This window comes from Rutilus rutilus, assembly GCF_951802725.1.
Source record: "Rutilus rutilus genome assembly, chromosome: 11".
In the NCBI taxonomy this organism is placed as follows: domain Eukaryota; kingdom Metazoa; phylum Chordata; class Actinopteri; order Cypriniformes; family Leuciscidae; genus Rutilus; species Rutilus rutilus.
Window position 1 is genome coordinate 42,135,088 of NC_140216.1, and position 24,903 is coordinate 42,159,990.

The window sequence follows — 24,903 nt, forward strand, 5'->3', positions numbered from 1 at the left end:
TCTTGATACTATACTTTCCTATCATAATAAAAGGCAAAAAATATATTCTTTAAACTGTTGCAAGTTAAGCTCCATCCACACACAAAATAGAATCAGCATTTTTTAAGCCATTACATCAACACCTCTCATAATGGGAGTGGGGGAACGGATTCTGACAACTGTTTTTCTTTTTGCCGTCGGATTCTGTTCCCCCCATATTTCTGACACACTGAGGTTCTTATATTTATCAAATTGATGCTGTTTAAGCTCCATACACTCATAAAAATAGAATCAGCATTTTTTAAGCCATTACATCAACACCTCTCATAATGGGAGTGGGGGAACGGATTCCGACGGCTGTTTTTTTGCCGTCGGATTCCGTTCCCCCTATGTTTCTTACACAATAAGGTTCTAATATTTATTAAATTGTAGCATTTACCTAGCCTCAATAGCCTAGTGGTCAGTCCCCTGACAATATTTTTTTTTAGCTTTGGGGCGACCCGAGTTCAAGTCCCGGGTCATCGAACTTTCTTGATACTATACTTTCCTATCATAATAAAAGGCAAAAAATATATTCTTTAAACTGTTGCAAGTTAAGCTCCATCCACACAAAAAATAGAATCAGCATTTTTTAAGCCATTACATCAACACCTCTCATAATGGGAGTGGGGGAACGGATTCTGACAACTGTTTTTCTTTTTGCCGTCGGATTCTGTTCCCCCCATATTTCTGACACACTGAGGTTCTTATATTTATCAAATTGATGCTGTTTAAGCTCCATACACTCACAAAAATAGAATCAGCATTTTTTAAGCCATTACATCAACACCTCTCATAATGGGAGTGGGGGAACGGATTCCGACGGCTGTTTTTTGCCGTCGGATTCCGTTCCCCCTATGTTTCTTACACAATAAGGTTCTAATTTTTATTAAATTGTTACGTTTTGCTAGTCTCAATAGCCTAGTGGTCAGTCCCCTGACAATATTTCTTTTTAGCTTTGGGGCGACCCGAGTTCAAGTCCCGGGTCATCGAACTTTCTTGATACTATACTTTCCTATCATAATAAAAGGCAAAAAATATATTCTTTAAACTGTTGCAAGTTAAGCTCCATCCACACACAAAATAGAATCAGCATTTTTTAAGCCATTACATCAACACCTCTCATAATGGGAGTGGGGGAACAGATTCTGACAACTGTTTTTCTTTTTGCCGTCGGATTCTGTTCCCCCCATATTTCTGACACACTGAGGTTCTTATATTTATCAAATTGATGCTGTTTAAGCTCCATACACTCACAAAAATAGAATCAGCATTTTTTAAGCCATTACATCAACACCTCTCATAATGGGAGTGGGGGAACGTATTCCGACAGCTGTTTTTTTGCCGTCGGATTCCGTTCCCCCTATGTTTCTTACACAATAAGGTTCTAATATTTATTAAATTGTAGCATTTTGCTAGCCTCAATAGCCTAGTGGTCAGTCCCCTGACAATATTTTTTTTTAGCTTTGGGGCGACCCGAGTTCAAGTCCCGTGTCATCGAACTTTCTTGATACTATACTTTCCTATCATAATAAAAGGCAAAAAATATATTCTTTAAACTGTTGCAAGTTAAGCTCCATCCACACACAAAATAGAATCAGCATTTTTTAAGCCATTACATCAACACCTCTCATAATGGGAGTGGGGGAACGGATTCTGACAACTGTTTTTCTTTTTGCCGTCGGATTCCGTTCCCCCTATGTTTTTGACACACTGAGGTTCTTATATTTATCAAATTGATGCTGTTTAAGCTCCATACACTCACAAAAATAGAATCAGCATTTTTTAAGCCATTACATCAACACCTCTCATAATGGGAGTGGGGGAACGGATTCTGACAACTGTTTTTCTTTTTGCCGTCGGATTCTGTTCCCCCCATATTTCTGACACACTGAGGTTCTTATATTTATCAAATTGATGCTGTTTAAGCTCCATACACTCACAAAAATAGAATCAGCATTTTTTAAGCCATTACATCAACAGCTCTCATAATGGGAGTGGGGGAACGGATTCCGACAGCTGTTTTTTTGCCGTCGGATTCCGTTCCCCCTATGTTTCTGACACACTGAGGTTCTTATATTTATCAAATTGATGCTGTTTAAGCTCCATACACTCACAAAAATAGAATCAGCATTTTTTAAGCCATTACATCAACAGCTCTCATAATGGGAGTGGGGGAACGGATTCCGACAGCTGTTTTTTTGCCGTCAGATTCCGTTCCCCCTATGTTTCTTACACAATTAGGTTCTAATATTTATTAAATTGTAACATTTACCTAGCCTCAATAGCCTAGTGGTCAGTCCCCTGACAATATTTTTTTTTAGCTTTGGGGCGACCCGAGTTCAAGTCCCGGGTCATCGAACTTTCTTGATACTATACTTTCCTATCATAATAAAAGGCAAAAAAAAAATTCTTTAAACTGTGGCAAGTTAAGCTCCATCCACACACAAAATAGAATCAGCATTTTTTAAGCCATTACGTCAACACCTCTCATAATGGGAGTGGGGGAACGGATTCTGACAACTGTTTTTCTTTTTGCCGTCGGATTCTGTTCCCCCCATATTTCTGACACACTGAGGTTCTTATATTTATCAAATTGATGCTGTTTAAGCTCCATACACTCACAAAAATAGAATCAGCATTTTTTAAGCCATTACATCAACACCTCTCATAATGGGAGTGGGTGAACGGATTCCGACGGCTGTTTTTTTGCCGTCAGATTCCTTTCCCCCTATGTTTCTTACACAATAAGGTTCTAATATTTATTAAATTGTAGTATTTAGCTAGCCTCAATAGCCTAGTGGTCAGTCCCCTGACAATATTTTTTTTTAGCTTTGGGGCGACCCGAGTTCAAGTCCCGGGTCATCGAACTTTCTTGATACTATACTTTCCTATCATAATAAAAGGCAAAAAATATATTCTTTAAACTGTTGCAAGTTAAGCTCCATCCACACACAAAATAGAATCAGCATTTTTTAAGCCATTACGTCAACACCTCTCATAATGGGAGTGGGGGAACGGATTCCGACAGCTGTTTTTTTGCCGTCGGATTCCGTTCCCCCTATGTTTCTGACACACTGAGGTTCTTATATTTATCAAATTGATGCTGTTTAAGCTCCATACACTCACAAAAATAGAATCAGCATTTTTTAAGCCATTACATCAACATCTCTCATAATGGGAGTGGGGGAACGGATTCCGACGGCTGGTTTTTTGCCGTCGGATTCCGTTCCCCCTATGTTTCTTACACAATAAGGTTCTAATATTTATTCAATTGTAACATTTTGCTAGCCTCAATAGCCTAGTGGTCAGTCCCCTGACAATATTTTTTTTTAGCTTTGGGGCGACCCGAGTTCAAGTCCCGGGTCATCGAACTTTCTTGATACTATACTTCCCTATCATAATAAAAGGCAAAAAATATATTCTTTAAACTGGTGCAAGTTGAGCTCCATCCACACACAAAATAGAATCAGCATTTTTTAAGCCGTTACATCAACACCTCTCATAATGGGAGTGGGGGAACGGATTCCGACAGCTGTTTTTTTGCCGTCGGATTCCGTTCCCCCTATGTTTCTTACACAATAAGGTTCTAATATTTATTAAATTGTAACATTTTCCTAGCCTCAATAGCCTAGTGGTCAGTCCCCTGACAATATTTCTTTTTAGCTTTGGGGCGACCCGAGTTCAAGTCCCGGGTCATCGAACTTTCTTGATACTATACTTTCCTATCATAATAAAAGGCAAAAAAAAAATTCTTTAAACTGTGGCAAGTTAAGCTCCATCCACACAAAAAATAGAATCAGCATTTTTTTAAGCCATTACATCATTACCTCTCATAATGGGAGTGGGGGAACGGATTCTGACAACTGTTTTTCTTTTTGCCGTCGGATTCTGTTCCCCCCATATTTCTGACACACTGAGGTTCTTATATTTATCAAATTGATGCTGTTTAAGCTCCATACACTCACAAAAATAGAATCAGCATTTTTTAAGCCATTACATCAACACCTCTCATAATGGGAGTGGGGGAACGGATTCCGACGGCTGTTTTTTGCCGTCGGATTCCGTTCCCCCTATGTTTCTTACACAATAAGGTTCTAATATTTATTAAATTGTTGCATTTTGCTAGCCTCAATAGCCTAGTGGTCAGTCTCCTGACAATATTTCTTTTTAGCTTTGGGGCGACCCGAGTTCAAGTCCCGGGTCATCGAACTTTCTTGATACTATACTTTCCTATCATAATAAAAGGCAAAAAAAAAATTCTTTAAACTGTGGCAAGTTAAGCTCCATCCACACAAAAAATAGAATCAGCATTTTTTAAGCCATTACATCATCACCTCTCATAATGGGAGTGGGGGAACGGATTCCGACAGCTGTTTTTTTGCCGTCGGATTCCGTTCCCCCTATGTTTCTTACACAATAAGGTTCTAATATTTATTAAATTGTAGCATTTTGCTAGCCTCAATAGCCTAGTGGTCAGTCCCCGACAATATTTATTTTTAGCTTTGGGGCGACCCGAGTTCAATTCCCGGGTCATCGAACTTTCTTGATACTATACTTTCCTATCATAATAAAAGGCAAAAAATATATTCTTTAAACTGTTGCAAGTTAAGCTCCATCCACACACAAAATAGAATCAGCATTTTTTAAGCCATTACATCAACACCTCTCATAATGGGAGTGGGGGAACAGATTCTGACAACTGTTTTTCTTTTTGCCGTCGGATTCTGTTCCCCCCATATTTCTGACACACTGAGGTTCTTATATTTATCAAATTGATGCTGTTTAAGCTCCATACACTCACAAAAATAGAATCAGCATTTTTTAAGCCATTACATCAACACCTCTCATAATGGGAGTGGGGGAACGGATTCTGACAACTGTTTTTCTTTTTGCCGTCGGATTCTGTTCCCCCCATATTTCTGACACACTGAGGTTCTTATATTTATCAAATTGATGCTGTTTAAGCTCCATACACTCACAAAAATAGAATCAGCATTTTTTAAGCCATTACATCAACACCTCTCATAATGGGAGTGGGGGAACGGATTCCGACGGCTGTTTTTTTGCCGTCGGATTCCGTTCCCCCTATGTTTCTTACACAATAAGGTTCTAATATTTATTAAATTGTAGCATTTAGCTAGCCTCAATAGCCTAGTGGTCAGTCCCCTGACAATATTGGGGCGACCCGAGTTCAAGTCCCGGGTCATCGAACTTTCTTGATACTATACTTTCCTATCATAATAAAAGGCAAAAAATATATTCTTTAAACTGTTGCAAGTTAAGCTCCATCCACACACAAAATAGAATCAGCATTTTTTAAGCCATTACATCAACACCTCTCATAATGGGAGTGGGGGAACGGATTCTGACAACTGTTTTTCTTTTTGCCGTCGGATTCTGTTCCCCCCATATTTCTGACACACTGAGGTTCTTATATTTATCAAATTGATTCTGTTTAAGCTCCATACACTCATAAAAATAGAATCAGCATTTTTTAAGCCATTACATCAACACCTCTCATAATGGGAGTGGGGGAACGGATTCCGACAGCTGTTTTTTTGCCGTCGGATTCCGTTCCCCCTATGTTTCTTACACAATAAGGTTCTAATATTTATTAAATTGTAGCATTTAGCTAGCCTCAATAGCCTAGTGGTCAGTCCCCTGACAATTTTTTTTTAGCTTTGGGGCGACCCGAGTTCAAGTCCCGGTTCATCGAACTTTCTTGATACTATACTTTCCTATCATAATAAAAGGCAAAAAATATATTCTTTAAACTGTGGCAAGTTAAGCTCCATCCACACAAAAAATAGAATCAGCATTTTTTAAGCCATTACATCATCACCTCTCATAATGGGAGTGGGGGAACGGATTCCGACAGCTGTTTTTTTGCCGTCGGATTCCGTTACCCCTATGTTTCTTACACAATAAGGTTCTAATATTTATTAAATTATAACATTTTGCTAGCCTCAATAGCCTAGTGGTCAGTCCCCGACAATATTTATTTTTAGCTTTGGGGCGACCCGAGTTCAAGTCCCGGGTCATCGAACTTTCTTGATACTATACTTTCCTATCATAATAAAAGGCAAAAAATATATTCTTTAAACTGTTGCAAGTTAAGCTCCATCCACACACAAAATAGAATCAGCATTTTTTAAGCCATTACATGAACACCTCTCATAATGGGAGTGGGGGAACGGATTCTGACAACTGTTTTTCTTTTTGCCGTCGGATTCTGTTCCCCCCATATTTCTGACACACTGAGGTTCTTATATTTATCAAATTGATTCTGTTTAAGCTCCATAAACTCATAAAAATAGAATCAGCATTTTTTAAGCCATTACATCAACAGCTCTCATAATGGGAGTGGGGGAACGGATTCCGACAGCTGTTTTTTTGCCGTCGGATTCCGTTCCCCCTATGTTTCTTACACAATAAGGTTCTAATATTAATTAAATTGTTGCATTTTGCTAGCCTCAATAGCCTAGTGGTCAGTCCCCTGACAATATTTCTTTTTAGCTTTGGGGCGACCCGAGTTCAAGTCCCGGGTCATCGAACTTTCTTGATACTATACTTTCCTATCATAATAAAAGGCAAAAAATATATTCTTTAAACTGTTGCAAGTTAAGCTCCATCCACACACAAAATAGAATCAGCATTTTTTAAGCCATTACATGAACACCTCTCATAATGGGAGTGGGGGAACGGATTCCGACGGCTGTTTTTTTGCCGTCGGATTCCGTTCCCCCTTTGTTTCTTACACAATAAGGTTCTAATATTTATTAAATTGTAGCATTTAGCTAGCCTCAATAGCCTAGTGGTCAGTCCCCTGACAATTTTTTTTTAGCTTTGGGGCGACCCGAGTTCAAGTCCCGGGTCATCGAACTTTCTTGATACTATACTTTCCTATCATAATAAAAGGCAAAAAATATATTCTTTAAACTGTTGCAAGTTAAGCTCCATCCACACACAAAATAGAATCAGCATTTTTTAAGCCATTACATCAACACCTCTCATAATGGGAGTGGGGGAACGGATTCTGACAACTGTTTTTCTTTTTGCCGTCGGATTCTGTTCCCCCCATATTTCTGACACACTGAGGTTCTTATATTTATCAAATTGATGCTGTTTAAGCTCCATACACTCACAAAAATAGAATCAGCATTTTTTAAGCCATTACATCAACACCTCTCATAATGGGAGTGGGGGAACGGATTCCGACGGCTGTTTTTTGCCGTCGGATTCCGTTCCCCCTATGTTTCTTACACAATAAGGTTCTAATATTTATTAAATTGTTGCATTTTGCTAGCCTCAATACCCTAGTGGTCAGTCTCCTGACAATATTTCTTTTTAGCTTTGGGGCGACCCGAGTTCAAGTCCCGGGTCATCGAACTTTCTTGATACTATACTTTCCTATCATAATAAAAGGCAAAAAAAAAATTCTTTAAACTGTGGCAAGTTAAGCTCCATCCACACAAAAAATAGAATCAGCATTTTTTAAGCCATTACATCATCACCTCTCATAATGGGAGTGGGGGAACGGATTCCGACAGCTGTTTTTTTGCCGTCGGATTCTGTTCCCCCTATGTTTCTTACACAATAAGGTTCTAATATTTATTAAATTGCAGCATTTTGCTAGCCTCAATAGCCTAGTGGTCAGTCCCCTGACAATATTTCTTTTTAGCTTTGGGGCGACCCGAGTTCAAGTCCCGGGTCATCGAACTTTCTTGATACTATACTTTCCTATCATAATAAAAGGCAAAAAATATATTCTTTAAACTGTTGCAAGTTAAGCTCCATCCACACACAAAATAGAATCAGCATTTTTTAAGCCATTACATGAACACCTCTCATAATGGGAGTGGGGGAACGGATTCTGACAACTGTTTTTCTTTTTGCCGTCGGATTCTGTTCCCCCCATATTTCTGACACACTGAGGTTCTTATATTTATCAAATTGATTCTGTTTAAGCTCCATACACTCACAAAAATAGAATCAGCATTTTTTAAGCCATTACATCAACACCTCTCATAATGGGAGTGGGGGAACGGATTCCGACGGCTGTTTTTTGCCGTCGGATTCCGTTCCCCCTATGTTTCTTACACAATAAGGTTCTAATATTTATTAAATTGCAGCATTTTGCTAGCCTCAATAGCCTAGTGGTCAGTCCCCTGACAATATTTCTTTTTAGCTTTGGGGCGACCCGAGTTCAAGTCCCGGGTCATCGAACTTTCTTGATACTATACTTTCCTATCATAATAAAAGGCAAAAAATATATTCTTTAAACTGTTGCAAGTTAAGCTCCATCCACACACAAAATAGAATCAGCATTTTTTAAGCCATTACATCAACACCTCTCATAATGGGAGTGGGGGAACAGATTCTGACAACTGTTTTTCTTTTTGCCGTCGGATTCTGTTCCCCCCATATTTCTGACACACTGAGGTTCTTATATTTATCAAATTGATGCTGTTTAAGCTCCATACACTCACAAAAATAGAATCAGCATTTTTTAAGCCATTACATCAACACCTCTCATAATGGGAGTGGGGGAACGGATTCCGACGGCTGTTTTTTTGCCGTCGGATTCCGTTCCCCCTATGTTTCTTACACAATAAGGTTCTAATATTTATTAAATTGTAGCATTTAGCTAGCCTCAATAGCCTAGTGGTCAGTCCCCTGACAATATTGGGGCGACCCGAGTTCAAGTCCCGGGTCATCGAACTTTCTTGATACTATACTTTCCTATCATAATAAAAGGCAAAAAATATATTCTTTAAACTGTTGCAAGTTAAGCTCCATCCACACACAAAATAGAATCAGCATTTTTTAAGCCATTACATCAACACCTCTCATAATGGGAGTGGGGGAACGGATTCTGACAACTGTTTTTCTTTTTGCCGTCGGATTCTGTTCCCCCCATATTTCTGACACACTGAGGTTCTTATATTTATCAAATTGATTCTGTTTAAGCTCCATACACTCATAAAAATAGAATCAGCATTTTTTAAGCCATTACATCAACACCTCTCATAATGGGAGTGGGGGAACGGATTCCGACAGCTGTTTTTTTGCCGTCGGATTCCGTTCCCCCTATGTTTCTTACACAATAAGGTTCTAATATTTATTAAATTGTAGCATTTAGCTAGCCTCAATAGCCTAGTGGTCAGTCCCCTGACAATTTTTTTTTAGCTTTGGGGCGACCCGAGTTCAAGTCCCGGTTCATCGAACTTTCTTGATACTATACTTTCCTATCATAATAAAAGGCAAAAAATATATTCTTTAAACTGTGGCAAGTTAAGCTCCATCCACACAAAAAATAGAATCAGCATTTTTTAAGCCATTACATCATCACCTCTCATAATGGGAGTGGGGGAACGGATTCCGACAGCTGTTTTTTTGCCGTCGGATTCCGTTACCCCTATGTTTCTTACACAATAAGGTTCTAATATTTATTAAATTATAACATTTTGCTAGCCTCAATAGCTTAGTGGTCAGTCCCCGACAATATTTATTTTTAGCTTTGGGGCGACCCGAGTTCAAGTCCCGGGTCATCGAACTTTCTTGATACTATACTTTCCTATCATAATAAAAGGCAAAAAATATATTCTTTAAACTGTTGCAAGTTAAGCTCCATCCACACACAAAATAGAATCAGCATTTTTTAAGCCATTACATGAACACCTCTCATAATGGGAGTGGGGGAACGGATTCTGACAACTGTTTTTCTTTTTGCCGTCGGATTCTGTTCCCCCCATATTTCTGACACACTGAGGTTCTTATATTTATCAAATTGATTCTGTTTAAGCTCCATAAACTCATAAAAATAGAATCAGCATTTTTTAAGCCATTACATCAACACCTCTCATAATGGGAGTGGGGGAACGGATTCCGACAGCTATTTTTTTGCCGTCGGATTCTGTTCCCCCTATGTTTCTTACACAATAAGGTTCTAATATTTATTAAATTGTAGCATTTTGCTAGCCTCAATAGCCTAGTGGTCAGTCCCCTGACAATATTTTTTTTTAGCTTTGGGGCGACCCGAGTTCAAGTCCCGGGTCATCGAACTTTCTTGATACTATACTTTCCTATCATAATAAAAGGCAAAAAATATATTCTTTAAACTGTTGCAAGTTAAGCTCCATCCACACACAAAATAGAATCAGCATTTTTTAAGCCATTACATCAAAACCTCTCATAATGGGAGTGGGGGAACGGATTCTGACAACTGTTTTTCTTTTTGCCGTCGGATTCTGTTCCCCCCATATTTCTGACACACTGAGGTTCTTATATTTATCAAATTGATGCTGTTTAAGCTCCATACACTCACAAAAATAGAATCAGCATTTTTTAAGCCATTACATCAACACCTCTCATAATGGGAGTGGGGGAACGGATTCCGACAGCTGTTTTTTTGCCGTCGGATTCCGTTCCCCCTATGTTTCTTACACAATAAGGTTCTAATATTAATTAAATTGTTGCATTTTGCTAGCCTCAATAGCCTAGTGGTCAGTCCCCTGACAATATTTCTTTTTAGCTTTGGGGCGACCCGAGTTCAAGTCCCGGGTCATCGAACTTTCTTGATACTATACTTTCCTATCATAATAAAAGGCAAAAAATATATTCTTTAAACTGTTGCAAGTTAAGCTCCATCCACACACAAAATAGAATCAGCATTTTTTAAGCCATTACATCAACAGCTCTCATAATGGGAGTGGGGGAACGGATTCCGACGGCTGTTTTTTTGCCGTCGGATTCCGTTCCCCCTATGTTTCTTACACAATAAGGTTCTAATATTTATTAAATTGTAGCATTTAGTTAGCCTCAATAGCCTAGTGGTCAGTCCCCTGACAATTTTTTTTTAGCTTTGGGGCGACCCGAGTTCAAGTCCCGGGTCATCGAACTTTCTTGATACTATACTTTCCTATCATAATAAAAGGCAAAAAATATATTCTTTAAACTGTTGCAAGTTAAGCTCCATCCACACACAAAATAGAATCAGCATTTTTTAAGCCATTACATCAACACCTCTCATAATGGGAGTGGGGGAACGGATTCTGACAACTGTTTTTCTTTTTGCCGTCGGATTCTGTTCCCCCCATATTTCTGACACACTGAGGTTCTTATATTTATCAAATTGATTCTGTTTAAGCTCCATACACTCATAAAAATAGAATCAGCATTTTTTAAGCCATTACATCAACACCTCTCATAATGGGAGTGGGGGAACGGATTCCGACAGCTGTTTTTTTGCCGTCGGATTCCGTTCCCCCTATGTTTCTTACACAATAAGGTTCTAATATTTATTAAATTGTAGCATTTAGCTAGCCTCAATAGCCTAGTGGTCAGTCCCCTGACAATTTTTTTTTAGCTTTGGGGCGACCCGAGTTCAAGTCCCGGTTCATCGAACTTTCTTGATACTATACTTTCCTATCATAATAAAAGGCAAAAAATATATTCTTTAAACTGTGGCAAGTTAAGCTCCATCCACACAAAAAATAGAATCAGCATTTTTTAAGCCATTACATCATCACCTCTCATAATGGGAGTGGGGGAACGGATTCCGACAGCTGTTTTTTTGCCGTCGGATTCCGTTACCCCTATGTTTCTTACACAATAAGGTTCTAATATTTATTAAATTATAACATTTTGCTAGCCTCAATAGCTTAGTGGTCAGTCCCCGACAATATTTATTTTTAGCTTTGGGGCGACCCGAGTTCAAGTCCCGGGTCATCGAACTTTCTTGATACTATACTTTCCTATCATAATAAAAGGCAAAAAATATATTCTTTAAACTGTTGCAAGTTAAGCTCCATCCACACACAAAATAGAATCAGCATTTTTTAAGCCATTACATGAACACCTCTCATAATGGGAGTGGGGGAACGGATTCTGACAACTGTTTTTCTTTTTGCCGTCGGATTCTGTTCCCCCCATATTTCTGACACACTGAGGTTCTTATATTTATCAAATTGATTCTGTTTAAGCTCCATAAACTCATAAAAATAGAATCAGCATTTTTTAAGCCATTACATCAACACCTCTCATAATGGGAGTGGGGGAACGGATTCCGACAGCTATTTTTTTGCCGTCGGATTCTGTTCCCCCTATGTTTCTTACACAATAAGGTTCTAATATTTATTAAATTGTAGCATTTTGCTAGCCTCAATAGCCTAGTGGTCAGTCCCCTGACAATATTTTTTTTTAGCTTTGGGGCGACCCGAGTTCAAGTCCCGGGTCATCGAACTTTCTTGATACTATACTTTCCTATCATAATAAAAGGCAAAAAATATATTCTTTAAACTGTTGCAAGTTAAGCTCCATCCACACACAAAATAGAATCAGCATTTTTTAAGCCATTACATCAACACCTCTCATAATGGGAGTGGGGGAACGGATTCTGACAACTGTTTTTCTTTTTGCCGTCGGATTCTGTTCCCCCCATATTTCTGACACACTGAGGTTCTTATATTTATCAAATTGATGCTGTTTAAGCTCCATACACTCACAAAAATAGAATCAGCATTTTTTAAGCCATTACATCAACACCTCTCATAATGGGAGTGGGGGAACGGATTCCGACAGCTGTTTTTTTGCCGTCGGATTCCGTTCCCCCTATGTTTCTTACACAATAAGGTTCTAATATTAATTAAATTGTTGCATTTTGCTAGCCTCAATAGCCTAGTGGTCAGTCCCCTGACAATATTTCTTTTTAGCTTTGGGGCGACCCGAGTTCAAGTCCCGGGTCATCGAACTTTCTTGATACTATACTTTCCTATCATAATAAAAGGCAAAAAATATATTCTTTAAACTGTTGCAAGTTAAGCTCCATCCACACACAAAATAGAATCAGCATTTTTTAAGCCATTACATCAACAGCTCTCATAATGGGAGTGGGGGAACGGATTCCGACGGCTGTTTTTTTGCCGTCGGATTCCGTTCCCCCTATGTTTCTTACACAATAAGGTTCTAATATTTATTAAATTGTAGCATTTAGTTAGCCTCAATAGCCTAGTGGTCAGTCCCCTGACAATTTTTTTTTAGCTTTGGGGCGACCCGAGTTCAAGTCCCGGGTCATCGAACTTTCTTGATACTATACTTTCCTATCATAATAAAAGGCAAAAAATATATTCTTTAAACTGTTGCAAGTTAAGCTCCATCCACACACAAAATAGAAGCAGCATTTTTTAAGCCATTACATCAACACCTCTCATAATGGGAGTGGGGGAACGGATTCTGACAACTGTTTTTCTTTTTGCCGTCGGATTCTGTTCCCCCCATATTTCTGACACACTGAGGTTCTTATATTTATCAAATTGATGCTGTTTAAGCTCCATACACTCATAAAAATAGAATCAGCATTTTTTAAGCCATTACATCAACACCTCTCATAATGGGAGTGGGGGAACGGATTCCGACGGCTGTTTTTTTGCCGTCGGATTCCGTTCCCCCTATGTTTCTTACACAATAAGGTTCTAATATTTATTAAATTGTAGCATTTACCTAGCCTCAATAGCCTAGTGGTCAGTCCCCTGACAATATTTTTTTTTAGCTTTGGGGCGACCCGAGTTCAAGTCCCGGGTCATCGAACTTTCTTGATACTATACTTTCCTATCATAATAAAAGGCAAAAAATATATTCTTTAAACTGTTGCAAGTTAAGCTCCATCCACACAAAAAATAGAATCAGCATTTTTTAAGCCATTACATCAACACCTCTCATAATGGGAGTGGGGGAACGGATTCTGACAACTGTTTTTCTTTTTGCCGTCGGATTCTGTTCCCCCCATATTTCTGACACACTGAGGTTCTTATATTTATCAAATTGATGCTGTTTAAGCTCCATACACTCACAAAAATAGAATCAGCATTTTTTAAGCCATTACATCAACACCTCTCATAATGGGAGTGGGGGAACGGATTCCGACGGCTGTTTTTTGCCGTCGGATTCCGTTCCCCCTATGTTTCTTACACAATAAGGTTCTAATATTTATTAAATTGTTACATTTTGCTAGTCTCAATAGCCTAGTGGTCAGTCCCCTGACAATATTTCTTTTTAGCTTTGGGGCGACCCGAGTTCAAGTCCCGGGTCATCGAACTTTCTTGATACTATACTTTCCTATCATAATAAAAGGCAAAAAATATATTCTTTAAACTGTTGCAAGTTAAGCTCCATCCACACACAAAATAGAATCAGCATTTTTTAAGCCATTACATCAACACCTCTCATAATGGGAGTGGGGGAACAGATTCTGACAACTGTTTTTCTTTTTGCCGTCGGATTCTGTTCCCCCCATATTTCTGACACACTGAGGTTCTTATATTTATCAAATTGATGCTGTTTAAGCTCCATACACTCACAAAAATAGAATCAGCATTTTTTAAGCCATTACATCAACACCTCTCATAATGGGAGTGGGGGAACGGATTCCGACAGCTGTTTTTTTGCCGTCGGATTCCGTTCCCCCTATGTTTCTTACACAATAAGGTTCTAATATTTATTAAATTGTAGCATTTTGCTAGCCTCAATAGCCTAGTGGTCAGTCCCCTGACAATATTTTTTTTTAGCTTTGGGGCGACCCGAGTTCAAGTCCCGTGTCATCGAACTTTCTTGATACTATACTTTCCTATCATAATAAAAGGCAAAAAATATATTCTTTAAACTGTTGCAAGTTAAGCTCCATCCACACACAAAATAGAATCAGCATTTTTTAAGCCATTACATCAACACCTCTCATAATGGGAGTGGGGGAACGGATTCTGACAACTGTTTTTCTTTTTGCCGTCGGATTCCGTTCCCCCTATGTTTTTGACACACTGAGGTTCTTATATTTATCAAATTGATGCTGTTTAAGCTCCATACACTCACAAAAATAGAATCAGCATTTTTTAAGCCATTACATCAACACCTCTCATAATGGGAGTGGGGGAACGGATTCTGACAACTGTTTTTCTTTTTGCCGTCGGATTCTGTTCCCCCCATATTTCTGACACACTGAGGTTCTTATATTTATCAAATTGATGCTGTTTAAGCTCCATACACTCACAAAAATAGAATCAGCATTTTTTAAGCCATTACATTAACATCTCTCATAATGGGAGTGGGGGAACGGATTCTGACAACTGTTTTTCTTTTTGCCGTCGGATTCTGTTCCCCCCATATTTCTGACACACTGAGGTTCTTATATTTATCAAATTGATGCTGTTTAAGCTCCATACACTCACAAAAATAGAATCAGCATTTTTTAAGCCATTACATCAACAGCTCTCATAATGGGAGTGGGGGAACGGATTCCGACAGCTGTTTTTTTGCCGTCGGATTCCGTTCCCCCTATGTTTCTGACACACTGAGGTTCTTATATTTATCAAATTGATGCTGTTTAAGCTCCATACACTCACAAAAATAGAATCAGCATTTTTTAAGCCATTACATCAACAGCTCTCATAATGGGAGTGGGGGAACGGATTCCGACAGCTGTTTTTTTGCCGTCAGATTCCGTTCCCCCTATGTTTCTTACACAATTAGGTTCTAATATTTATTAAATTGTAACATTTACCTAGCCTCAATAGCCTAGTGGTCAGTCCCCTGACAATATTTTTTTTTAGCTTTGGGGCGACCCGAGTTCAAGTCCCGGGTCATCGAACTTTCTTGATACTATACTTTCCTATCATAATAAAAGGCAAAAAATATATTCTTTAAACTGTTGCAAGTTAAGCTCCATCCACACAAAAAATAGAATCAGCATTTTTTAAGCCATTACGTCAACACCTCTCATAATGGGAGTGGGGGAACGGATTCTGACAACTGTTTTTCTTTTTGCCGTCGGATTCTGTTCCCCCCATATTTCTGACACACTGAGGTTCTTATATTTATCAAATTGATGCTGTTTAAGCTCCATACACTCACAAAAATAGAATCAGCATTTTTTAAGCCATTACATCAACACCTCTCATAATGGGAGTGGGTGAACGGATTCCGACGGCTGTTTTTTTGCCGTCAGATTCCTTTCCCCCTATGTTTCTTACACAATAAGGTTCTAATATTTATTAAATTGTAGTATTTAGCTAGCCTCAATAGCCTAGTGGTCAGTCCCCTGACAATATTTTTTTTTAGCTTTGGGGCGACCCGAGTTCAAGTCCCGGGTCATCGAACTTTCTTGATACTATACTTTCCTATCATAATAAAAGGCAAAAAATATATTCTTTAAACTGTTGCAAGTTAAGCTCCATCCACACACAAAATAGAATCAGCATTTTTTAAGCCATTACGTCAACACCTCTCATAATGGGAGTGGGGGAACGGATTCCGACAGCTGTTTTTTTGCCGTCGGATTCCGTTCCCCCTATGTTTCTTACACAATAAGGTTCTAATATTTATTAAATTGTCGCATTTTGCTAGCCTCAATAGCCTAGTGGTCAGTCCCCTGACAATATTTTTTTTTAGCTTTGGGGCGACCCGAGTTCAAGTCCCGGGTCATCGAACTTTCTTGATACTATACTTTCCTATCATAATAAAAGGCAAAAAATATATTCTTTAAACTGTTGCAAGTTAAGCTCCATCCACACACAAAATAGAATCAGCATTTTTTAAGCCATTACGTCAACACCTCTCATAATGGGAGTGGGGGAACGGATTCTGACAACTGTTTTTCTTTTTGCCGTCGGATTCTGTTCCCCCCATATTTCTGACACACTGAGGTTCTTATATTTATCAAATTGATGCTGTTTAAGCTCCATACACTCACAAAAATAGAATCAGCATTTTTTAAGCCATTACATCAACACCTCTCATAATGGGAGTGGGGGAACGGATTCCGACAGCTGTTTTTTTGCCGTCGGATTCCGTTCCCCCTATGTTTCTTACACAATAAGGTTCTAATATTTATTAAATTGTTGCATTTTGCTAGCCTCAATAGCCTAGTGGTCAGTCCCCTGACAATATTTCTTTTTAGCTTTGGGGCGACCCGAGTTCAAGTCCCGGGTCATCGAACTTTCTTGATACTATACTTTCCTATCATAATAAAAGGCAAAAAATATATTCTTTAAACTGTTGCAAGTTAAGCTCCATCCACACACAAAATAGAATCAGCATTTTTCAAGCCATTACATCAACACCTCTCATAATGGGAGTGGGGGAACGGATTCCGACAGCTGTTTTTTTGCCGTCGGATTCCATTCCCCCTATGTTTCTTACACACTGAGGTTCTAATATTTATTAAATTGTAATATTTTGCTAGCCTCAATAGCCTAGTGGTCAGTCCCCTGACAATGCTTTTTTTTAGCTTTGGGGCGACCCGAGTTCAAGTCCCGGGTCATCGAACTTTCTGTATACTATACTTTCCTATCATAATAAAAGGCAAAAAATATATTCTTTAAACTGTTGCAAGTTAAGGTCCATCCACACACAAAATAGAATCAGCATTTTTTAAGCCATTACATCAACACCTCTCATAATGGGAGTGGGGGAACGGATTCCGACAGCTGTTTTTTTGCCGTCGGATTCCGTTCCCCCTATGTTTCTTACACAATAAGGTTCTAATATTTATTAAATTGTAGCATTTTGCTAGCCTCAATAGCCTAGTGGTCAGTCCCCTGACAATATTTCTTTTTAGCTTTGGGGCGACCCGAGTTCAAGTCCCGGGTCATCGAACTTTCTTGATACTATACTTTCCTATCATAATAAAAGGCAAAAAATATATTCTTTAAACTGTTGCAAGTTAAGGTCCATCCACACACAAAATAGAATCAGCATTTTTTAAGCCATTACATCAACACCTCTCATAATGGGAGTGGGGGAACGGATTCTGACAACTGTTTTTATTTTTGCCGTCGGATTCTGTTCCCCCCATATTTCTGACACACTGAGGTTCTTATATTTATCAAATTGATGCTGTTTAAGCTCCATACACTCACAAAAATAGAATCAGCATTTTGAAAGCCATTACATCAACACCTCTCATAATGGGACTGGGGGAAAGGATTCCGACAGCTGTTTTTTTGCCGTCAGATTCCGTTCCCCCTATGTTTCTTACACAATAAGGTTCTAATATTTATTAAATTGTAGCATTTTGCTAGCCTCAATAGCCTAGTGGTCAGTCTCCTGACAATATTTCTTTTTAGCTTTGGGGCGACCCGAGTTCAAGTCCCGGGTCATCGAACTTTCTTGATACTATACTTTCCTATCATAATAAAAGGCAAAAAATATATTCTTTAAACTGTTGCAAGTTAAGCTCCATACACTCACAAAATAGAATCAGCATTTTTTAAGCCATTACATCAACACCTCTCATAATGGGAGTGGGGGAACGGATTCTGACAACTGTTTTTCTTTTTGCCGTTGGATTCTGTTCTCCCCATATTTCTGACACACTGAGGTTCTTATATTTATCAAATTGATGCTGTTTAAGCTCCATACACTCACAAAATAGAATCAGCATTTTTTAAGCCATTACATCAACACCTCTCATAATGGGAGTGGGGGAACGGATTCTGACAACTGTTTTTCTTTTTGCCGTCGGATTCTGTTCCCCCCATATTTCTGACACACTGAGGTTCTTATATTTATCAAATTGATGCTGTTTAAGCTCCATACACTCACAAAAATAGAATCAGCATTTTTTAAGCCATTACATCAACACCTCTCATAATGGGAGCAATGGCCCCCTCCGTGACTTTCGTGAAGACACGGGGAGACAGGGACAGCCCGAAGTGCAGGACCATGTACTGATATGTTCGACTCTCGAACGCAAAGTTCAGAAACGGCCTGTGTCGAGGGAGAATCGAGACATGAAAGTACGCGTCCTTCAGGTTGATCGTTGCAAACGAATCTCGGGGACGGATGCATTCGAAAATGCGTCTCTGCGTGAGCATTTTGAACGGTAGCTTGTGGAGACTCAAAACTCGCAGGTCCAAGATCGGTCGTAACCCACCGCCTTTCTTGGGTACAATGAAGTAGGGTCTGTATTACCGTGACCACATATCGGCTGGAGGGACTGGCTCTATCGCGTCCTTCGCCTGCGACTTAGACTGCGATCTCCGGGATAGGCGAGGCGTTCTGCCTGCGACTGGCTTAAGGAACCTGTTAAGGAACCTGACTTTGTCGGTCTCCCTCATGTCGGCCAGACACAGCCAGAGATAGCGCTCCTGGACCACCAAAGTGGACATCGCACGACCACCTTCGTCGAACGAAGCACGAGGTTCGTCGCAGCACAAAGATCCTGGAGAACTTGGGGATCATGACCACCCTTGTGCAGGTCCTTCAGTGCCTTGGCCTGATGAACCTTTAACAACGCCATGGCGTGTATGGCAGAGGCGGCTTCCCCACAGGCCTTGTAAGCCTTGTTGGTTAGGTCCGACGAGTACTTACAGGCCCGGGAAGGGAGACACGGCTCTCCCCGCCAGGTGGAGTTAGGGCACAGCTGCATAGCAACGGCCCGCTCCACTGGAGGGATGTGCGTGTACCTCTTAGTCGGCCCACCGTCAAGGGTGGTGAGGGAGGAGGAGCCACCGGGACGGTTTCTGGAAGTGAAAGGTGCCGTCCATGACCCAATGAGCTCGTCATGCACCTCCGGGAAGAAAGGAACCGGGGTGGGTTGCTGAGAATCGTCCAGCCTCGAGGGCTCAGGACACGGTGGAGGGTTCCACATGAAGCCCGATCCTGTTGGCGGCCCGGGAAAGCATGGCCATCATTTCCGGGTCTGACTCGGAAGGATAGAGGGTTAAATCGCAGCAGAGGCTCAGGAACGAGGAACGAGAGTCTCGACCGTAGCTCCGAGATGGTCATCTTCCCACAATGGGTGTCGACACGAGCCTTCGCGTGTTCAATGCCCGGACACGCGATGCAGCCGGACTGAAGCTCTACTATCAGCCGGACTGAAGGAGACTCATGAGATGACAATAAGGATATGTTCTTTTCTGTTTCACTTTTTATTGTACACACCCACACACACACACATAGAGAGAGAGAGGGAGAGAGAGAGAGAGCTACATACACGTTTACTTAAGTCTACACACACACTTAAGTTTGATAGTTTGGAGTCAGTTCGCTTTTTTTGTTTTGATGTTTCTTCTGCTCTCCAAGGCTGCATTTATTTGATAAAAAATACAAATGTAAAAATATAGCCTGGGCTTCCCCATGCTGCCTTGCGCGCAGCGCGATTTTATTCACGCTGCTAGGCAGCCTGGACACCATGGACCAGATTTTCCCCTCAAAAAGGCAACCAATCACAGAACGGGGAGGGAGCAGCAAGACGATGACGACGTCTATGCGTCACACCGAAGCAGTTGGCAACCTGACCAACATGGCAGCAGATGCGAAGTTACCTTTCGATGCAGCCTTAAGGCCAATTTATACTTCTGCGTCGAGTGTACGCCGTAGTGTACGTCGTATGCTACGTACGTAAGCGACGCCGTCGTGAGCATTTATACTTCTGCGTTATGTCTGTGTTGCTCTGCAGTTACACCGCCGAAACGCTATTTGGCGGGGGCGGGTTTTAATGTTCCACTGTGTTTAGATTCCTCGCGGCTGTTTTGAGTTTAGGCTACTAAGCGACTGAAAGAGAGCGGATCACGTTGGAGTTGGAGCTTATCGAGGTGGAAAAACAATTAATTTGAGTGAAATTACTAAAATTAAAAGGCAGAAACGAGAGAAGGCGTCGGAGGAGATGGTACGTGCAACCCGTGAACCTGTTGACGGTTGAACCGAATTTAAAAATGATGGGCGGTGCAGAAGAACACACCGGAAATGCGTAGGAGGAAACGCGATGCTACCAAGCCGACCAATCACAGATCTTGCGGTCCACGTCGTCGCGACGTGTAGTTAGATTTTTGAGGAGATGCGCGTCAGGGTACGGCGAAGGGTACGACATATGATACACGTCTATGCGTATGCTACGCCGTACCTACTGCGCGCACCCGACGCAGAAGTATAAATTTTCCTTCAGATAGTGTTCTAAGTAGTTTAGTCGCTGAACGCCATCGTGTACACATAAATCTCTGACCCATCGTCTTCTTCCTCGTCGAATTTCTGTCGCTCTACATACGTCATCTGGTATAATTGAAACGATTGGCTATGAGCTACGTACAGGCGCATTTGATAGACATTCGTAGCGCCCAATAAAAGGCTCTGGGCATTCGTAAACCACGCCTCAAATACGATAAAATGAACATGTGGTTCCTAGACGACCACATCTCAATGAGACGAGGTCTGACGTTAGCCAGGCTAGTAAAAATAGTGAAATATTATTATAATGTAAATCAGCTGTTTTCTATGTGAATATACAGTAAAGTGTCATTTATTCCTGTGATCAAAGCTGAATTTTCAGCATCATTACTCCAGTCTTCAGTGTCACACGATCCTTCAGAAATCATTCTAATATGATGATTTGATGCTCAAGAAACATTTATGATTATTATCGGTGTTGAAAACCATGATACAGTTTTATTTCATTTTATCAGGAAGAGCCTTGAATAGAATATTAGTGCCCAGTTTATAGCGGACATGTTAACAATCATATTTGAAATTCCTGATCCCGAATCTTTTGTAAACTAGTCTAATATTCCTGCTGTCGGAACGCTTCAGATCTCAGTCATCATCTTTATCATACTGTGATTGTGTTGTTGACTGGACTGTAAAGTGATAATCATGCAAGTTCAACACAGACATATGGACCAATAAAACAAGTCTTTATTAGAAACAAAGAGAGCACAACATGTCAGATAAATCTGATAGATAATAATTTAACAATGAACGATAAGAGCTATAAAATCTTTTTTTAAAAGGACAGACTGTTCTGTAAGTGTTAGCACTGTGTGGGAAATGATATAGATGATAACACACACAATGCTTAAAATAATCTGCTACTGTACAGGATCTGTATGGAAGACAAAGTTATGACATACTAATAAGCATAGCCTAGTTATGAGATTAAAAGTCAAAATTACCACTTTCTATGTCATAATTATGGTATGAATAATGCATGATTATGACTTTTTGAGTAATAATTCTGTTGGCTTAAGATCTCGGCTAAGCTTGTTCTGGCTCGCGTTGCTGTGTCTTTTCTAACTGATCCGACTTTGGGAATTCAAAGTCAACAATCGTATCCGCTTCCGGACAGTCCCAAATAAATAGACTTTCATTGACAGGGTCAAAACATCTATATAACAATTCTTAGAGAGTATTTAAGCTGTCTGTCACTAGCAAAGCTTAACAGCTACTGTAGCCTAGGATAACATGCTAGCCTTGTTAAAACATGCTAGCATCATGGTAATTCATGTTTGCAATATGCTAAAACATGCTAACAATGTTCTAATTCATGCTTAGAAACATGTTAAATCATGCTAACAAAAAAGTTAAAACATGCTAGCAATATTTTAATTTATGTTAGAAATGTGCTAGTAACATGCTAATTCATGTTAGCAATATTTTAAAACATGTTAACGATGTACTAATTCATGCTAAAAACACATTAGCAACATGTTAAATCATGCAAGCAACAACGTGATAAATCAGGGTAGCTGCATGTTAACTGATGTAAGGAACATGTTAGCTAAATGTTAAAAACGTGTTAACAATGTGATAAATCACATATCGTAAAATAAGGTGGATAGAGACCCAGCAAATCAATCGCATCATTGAAAAACGACCATTGATGATTATATACATGACAGGAAAGTGTAGGTTATTTAGGAATGCAATGGCTGACGTCTATAATGTCATTTTGCACTGTACACTTTATACATATTTATATTGCATTCTTTCTTTATGTGATTTTGTAAGTCTATAATATATGTTTGCATTGTTCATTTTTGCACATTGTTTGTTGTCTTTATCTAGGAGAAGTTCAGAAGGTTTTCCATAAAAAGGAAGCTAATTTGCCTGTTCCGTGTGGAAACTACGCTATTGTGTTGACACTTATTTCCTGTTTTTCAGAAATGAAGCTTTCATTCGTTTTCTTTCCCTTTGTGCAGCATTTCCACAGAACCAGGCCGATGGCGACTCCAGGGATGCACAGACTGGGAATCCCGGCGAGAACGAAGATGACGGCGCTGATCCAGTTCGGGTACTCCACCTCTTTCAGCGTTGGGAAATTATCCTGCGTTCAGAGAGAGAGAGATGAGCTGTGGTTCTAGTATCTAAAGTCATGTGAAATTGTGTATAACCCGTTGTACTTCTGTAATATGTGATGTATTTTAGTGTGAAACATATGGAAGCTTGTTTCCGCCATGGAGTAAAAATTTAAAAAAATGTATTGCAACTCACAATTCTGACCTTTTTCCTCGCAATTGTGAGTTTATATCACACAATTCTTAGAAAAAAGTAAGAATTGCAAGCTTTTTACTCGCAATTGCAAAATTACATCTCGCTATTCTAACTTTTTTTTTTTTAAAGTAAAGTAAATTAAAAAAAGTAAAGTAAAAAAAGTAAAGTAAATCAAATATATAAGTTAAAATAAACTCTCAATTGCAAGTTGTAAAATCAGAATTGTAGGGGATTCTGGGGGAAAAACACGCAATTACGTACGGTTTATTTTTTTTATTCTGTGGCAGGAACAAGTTTCTATAGGAACGGGATAGGCAACAAGGAAATTGGTTTATTTATTGGAAATTGATTTGATGGTAAAAGAAAAAAAGTTGTGAGACCGGTTTCAGTTTGTTTTTCTTTAGAATAACGAGTGTTAATGAGGAAACGTTCACATAAACGCACAGTTACGTTTACTAACGGAATTTCACATTTCTAAGAAAACATGCACTTGTAAGAAATAAACTTGCAATTTTAAGATAAAAAAATCAGAATTGCGAGATAAAGGGTCGCCTTTTTAATGACCTTTTAGTGACCTTTTTAAATCCACAGTAAAAAAAAAAAAAAACAATTGCGAGATGTAAACTTGCAATTGTGAGAACAAAAAGTGGGAATTTTGGTATAAACTCGCAATCGTGAGTTAAAAAAAGGCAGAATTGTGAGATTTCGATGTGGATTTCGAAGCGTAAATTTGACGTTTCATATTATGTCGTTATTTTCTTTAACATCTTTGATATATTAGACATAAGCTGGAAGTAATAGTAAAAAGAATGTGTTTGATTCTTCTGAAGACAGTGCCGTACGTATTCGGGGTCCCAGACGTTGTAGGTCAGCTGTTTGCTGACTGTCGTGACGAAGTAGAAGATCAGGATGACCAGGAGGATGATGGGACTGAGGAACCGCCACGTGACCTGCCAGAAGATGTTGGGCTTGTGTCCCACCATGAACTCGATGTCTTTATTAAACCTGAAGATAAACAGCAGCGTTATCTTTCTCCTCAGTGCTTGAGAACACCTGACACTTACTGGAGGAAACTAGCTTACGCCTTTTACGCCTTTTATGACTCTTACCTGTCAATCCCATAGACGTAAACGACAGCGATGATCTCGCAGAAGGCGATTACCAGCAGAGGAATGGAGCCAGCGAAGCCGTCGAACAGAGCCAACCAGTAGTTTCCCGAAGACTGGACGAATACCAGCGCCGTCACGAACGACACTACACACGTCAGTCCTGGAAAACATGAGCAGGTCGAGTGATATACCTGCAGTGTTCAGTTTGACATTAGCCGCGTTTCCATTACAGAGTTGTGCAAAACTTACATTTAGTTTTGAGCATTTTTAGGTTTTTCTATGTGTGGTGAAGCTTTCCTCGCATTACATTCATTCCTAAGGGGGTGAAATTGACCCGCGAGAGAAGGATTTGTAACTCCTTGAATCCCTAAAAAAAAATTTTGTGTATTCGTGGTTAAAGTGTGACAAAAGTCCTGGGGTCTTGGACCCCTTTGATGAACACTCAAAATGAGTTTCGGGTCAAAATGACCCGAGGGAACCGATGTTATGCGACTGAAATGTAATTTTTTTCCTCTCG

The 24,903-nt window shown here is 39.6% G+C and overlaps 1 protein-coding gene across 1 annotated transcript in view; it reads right to left on the reverse strand.

The window, feature by feature from the left end:
- Positions 1 to 21,555: 21,555 nt before the first annotated feature.
- The window catches only part of LOC311300178 (uncharacterized protein), a 37,335-nt gene continuing 33,987 nt past the window's right edge, over positions 21,556 to 24,903 (reverse strand). Inside the window, exons 23-25 of the mRNA XM_084424311.1 lie at positions 24,387 to 24,546; positions 24,120 to 24,282; positions 21,556 to 23,110 (exon numbers count right to left, since the gene is read on the reverse strand). Coding sequence (XP_084280437.1) covers positions 22,910 to 23,110; positions 24,120 to 24,282; positions 24,387 to 24,546 — 524 coding nt within the window. The 3' untranslated portion in view covers positions 21,556 to 22,909. The remainder of the gene's footprint in view (positions 23,111 to 24,119; positions 24,283 to 24,386; positions 24,547 to 24,903) is intronic.